Source organism: Peromyscus californicus, unplaced genomic scaffold, assembly GCF_007827085.1.
Source record: "Peromyscus californicus insignis strain IS unplaced genomic scaffold, ASM782708v3 Scaffold_3__1_contigs__length_106647218, whole genome shotgun sequence".
Classification (NCBI taxonomy): Eukaryota; Metazoa; Chordata; class Mammalia; order Rodentia; family Cricetidae; genus Peromyscus; species Peromyscus californicus.
This window is the reverse complement of record NW_026294551.1, coordinates 73881291-73884385: the sequence shown is the minus strand read 5'-3', so window position 1 is coordinate 73884385 and position 3095 is coordinate 73881291. Positions and strand designations below refer to the sequence as shown.

The following is a 3095-nucleotide window of genomic DNA, read 5'->3' as shown; positions in this document are numbered from 1 at the left end:
AATCACTGCTGTATTAGGTTTCTAAGTTTTGATTTATTTATAAACATATTAATACCAAGCATAACTATAATTATGAACAGCATTGTTGATAAAATATGGATAGGAATGGTCAAAACAGTAAAACCTTAATCCACCATGTTAGAGACAATATGTGTTTATTCCTTTCATGTTACAACGGAAACAAACATTTCTATGGATTCTATGTTGTCTAATGGAGGATAATGCATACATTAATTCATTTAACAATATTTGTAGAGTTCTGTTTATGCTTTAAGCACTGGTTTGGAAATGGCACTACAACAGTTAACATATCACATCCTGTTGCATGGTCAAGATTAGTGATGTAGATAGACAAAGACTACAGGGCCCAGAAAGACAAGAGCTTCATGGTCTTTTTCATGTGGAAGGTAAAGATGCCAAACTAAATGAAGTTGGAGTTTGGGAAGTTGGGTGTGTCATGGGAATAAGGGCATACGGGGTTCTGTGAGTGCACTCTGTGTATGTGTTGAATTATCTCTCAGGCCCCAGGTATATGTACAATTTATACAAGTCAACAAAAAGGAAGTAATTTAAAAATATATAATAAAAATATTACAAAACTTCATGTAGCATATTCTTAATAGCTTGCAGAATATATGATATCATTCAATCTTTTTTAAATCTCGTTTCATCTGTTCCATGATAGCTAAAATGAGACTCACAGAAGTGAGTAAAGTGAACATGTCTGAACAGGTGCTTCAGTTAGACAGTGGTAGAGTTGATCTGCAGGGATCTGGTAAGGACTTAAAACAAACCATACCATTCTAAGACGATGAACTTGCAAAGGCCAACTTTGACATTATAAACTTGTAAGTATGCATATTAAAAAACCTCTAACAGCCGGGCGGTGGTGGCGCACGCCTTTAATCCCAGCACTCGGGAGGCAGAGGCAGGCGGATCTCTGTGAGTTCGAGGCCAGCCTGGTCTACAGAGCGAGATCCAGGAAAGGCACCAAAACTACACAGAGAAACCCTGTCTCGAAAAACCAAAAAAAAAACAAAAAACAAAAAACCTATAACAATGACATCTTTGATATCATCACAAAGATCTAATAAATGTGTTTGTTAAGAAAGAACTTCAATGTATTGATTTGTCTATATGTAAATTAATACTACATTGAATCATTCAACTTCTCCATCTTTTCTTCAACAGCATCAAAGATGTTGTCCAAATGGATTCCTGGCATCATTGGTCCAGCACCAACTCATTAACCTTCTAGTTCAACAGACTTAACAAGAGAACAAATTGACAGCTGGTCACAAGCAGGGCTTCTGGGCTTGTGGTATCGGTCACAGCCACTGAGGAAATGGGGCAGTGGGGACAGAACTGCGGTCTCATCCTGGTTAGTCCTAGATCTTCACCTACATGAAACACTCTGCCAACTGGACCAAAGAAGAGCCAAAGAGACTGATAGAGAATAATAATGCTACATTTGACTCTTTATATTTTTCAAAGAAACTCTGCTATTACCTGTTACTGGGTTAGATCTTAACATCAGGGTGGGAAGGTGGGAAAGATGCTGTCTCTGCTATCAGACAGTGAGGTATCCATGGGCTAAAGGGTGCTAGATAAAGTTCAGGACATATAGGGTGCAGGGCTATAGGTCAAACAAAAGATAATATTCCTGCTCCCATGATTTCCAGTCTGAAGAGGACATGAGTAAGAATTTAAGCCTGGATAAAACTGAACTAGCAAAATAGAAACGAAAAAGCTTGATTTTGGAGTATTTCAGGATTGTCTGGAACAATGTTCTAATCTGTGTGCTTCATAGCAGACACTGAATTGTCTCCTGTTATTTTGGCACACGAAAGTTATGGGCAGTTTCAACACCAGTTTTAGACAAGGCTTCATCTTAGTGGGCTTCTCTGATTTTCCTCAATTGGAACTCATTTTTTCTGTTCTCATTTCCATATTCTACTCCCTAACTCTCTTTGGCAACTCTACCATCATTATTCTTTCACAACTGGATGCTCGACTTCAAACACCAATGTACTTCTTCCTCTGCCACCTCTCCTTCCTGGACCTCTGTTACACCACTAGCATTGTGCCCCAGCTTCTGATAAACCTCCAGGGTTATGACAGGACCATCAGCTATGGGGGGTGTGTGGCCCAGCTCTTCCTTTTCCTTGCTCTGGCCTCCACGGAGAGTGTGCTCCTGGTGGTGATGGCCTTTGACCGCTATGCTGCTGTGTGTCGTCCCCTGCACTACACAACCATCATGCACCCCCTTCTCTGCCTCTCACTAGCTATTGCTTCATGGGTGGGAGGATTCATGAACTCTCTGATTCAGACAAGCCTGATGATGGCTATGCCTCTTTGTGGATACCAGCTGAACCACTTCTTCTGTGAGATGCCTATTCTCTTGAAGTTGGCCTGTGAGGACACAGAAGGAACAGAGGCCAAAATGTTTGTGGCCCGAGTTGTAATCTTGATATTTCCTGTAACACTAATTCTGGGCTCCTACGCAAATATTGCTCAGGCGGTGCTGAAGACCAAGTCAATGGCAGGGTGCAAAAAGGCCCTGGGGACTTGTGGGTCCCACCTTGTGGTGGTTTCTATGTTTTATGGTGCAGCCATCTACACATACTTACAACCCAAGGGCAGTTATTCTGAGAGCAAGGGGAAGTTTGTTGCCCTTTTTTATACTATCATCACCCCCATGCTCAACCCTCTGATTTATACCCTGAGGAACAAGGATGTGAAGGGGGCTCTGTGGAAGGTGCTACTGAGAGGCACAGACTCAGGATAGAAGACCAAAGGACAACCAGTACAATTTGGTTTAACAGCTCTTGGGTTACAGACTCATCCTGTCCTTGCAAAGCAATTGGTTAGTAAAAAACAAACTTCAACAGACACTATTGGTTTGGTGCTTCCTTGTTCTGAAGTTGGTAGTATGGAGGGTCTTTTGAAATGCTTTGTAATTGTCTATAATCAATATGATACAGGGAGTAAAAGTTTATTTGTAACATGGTTCTTAGGAAGTGGATATTGTATCCTCTTGTACAAAGTGGAGACAGTTTCTAGGTATGCCTGGGAGACAGGGAAGCATTGTTATG

At 41.2% G+C, this 3095-nt stretch overlaps 1 protein-coding gene across 1 annotated transcript; it reads left to right on the top strand.

The window, feature by feature from the left end:
* Positions 1 to 1852: 1852 nt before the first annotated feature.
* On the top strand, positions 1853 to 2788 carry LOC128122475 (olfactory receptor 10-like). The gene has a single exon (XM_052758085.1). The coding sequence runs from the start codon at positions 1853 to 1855 to the stop codon at positions 2786 to 2788; it is 936 nt and encodes a 311-aa protein (XP_052614045.1).
* Positions 2789 to 3095: the final 307 nt, after the last annotated feature.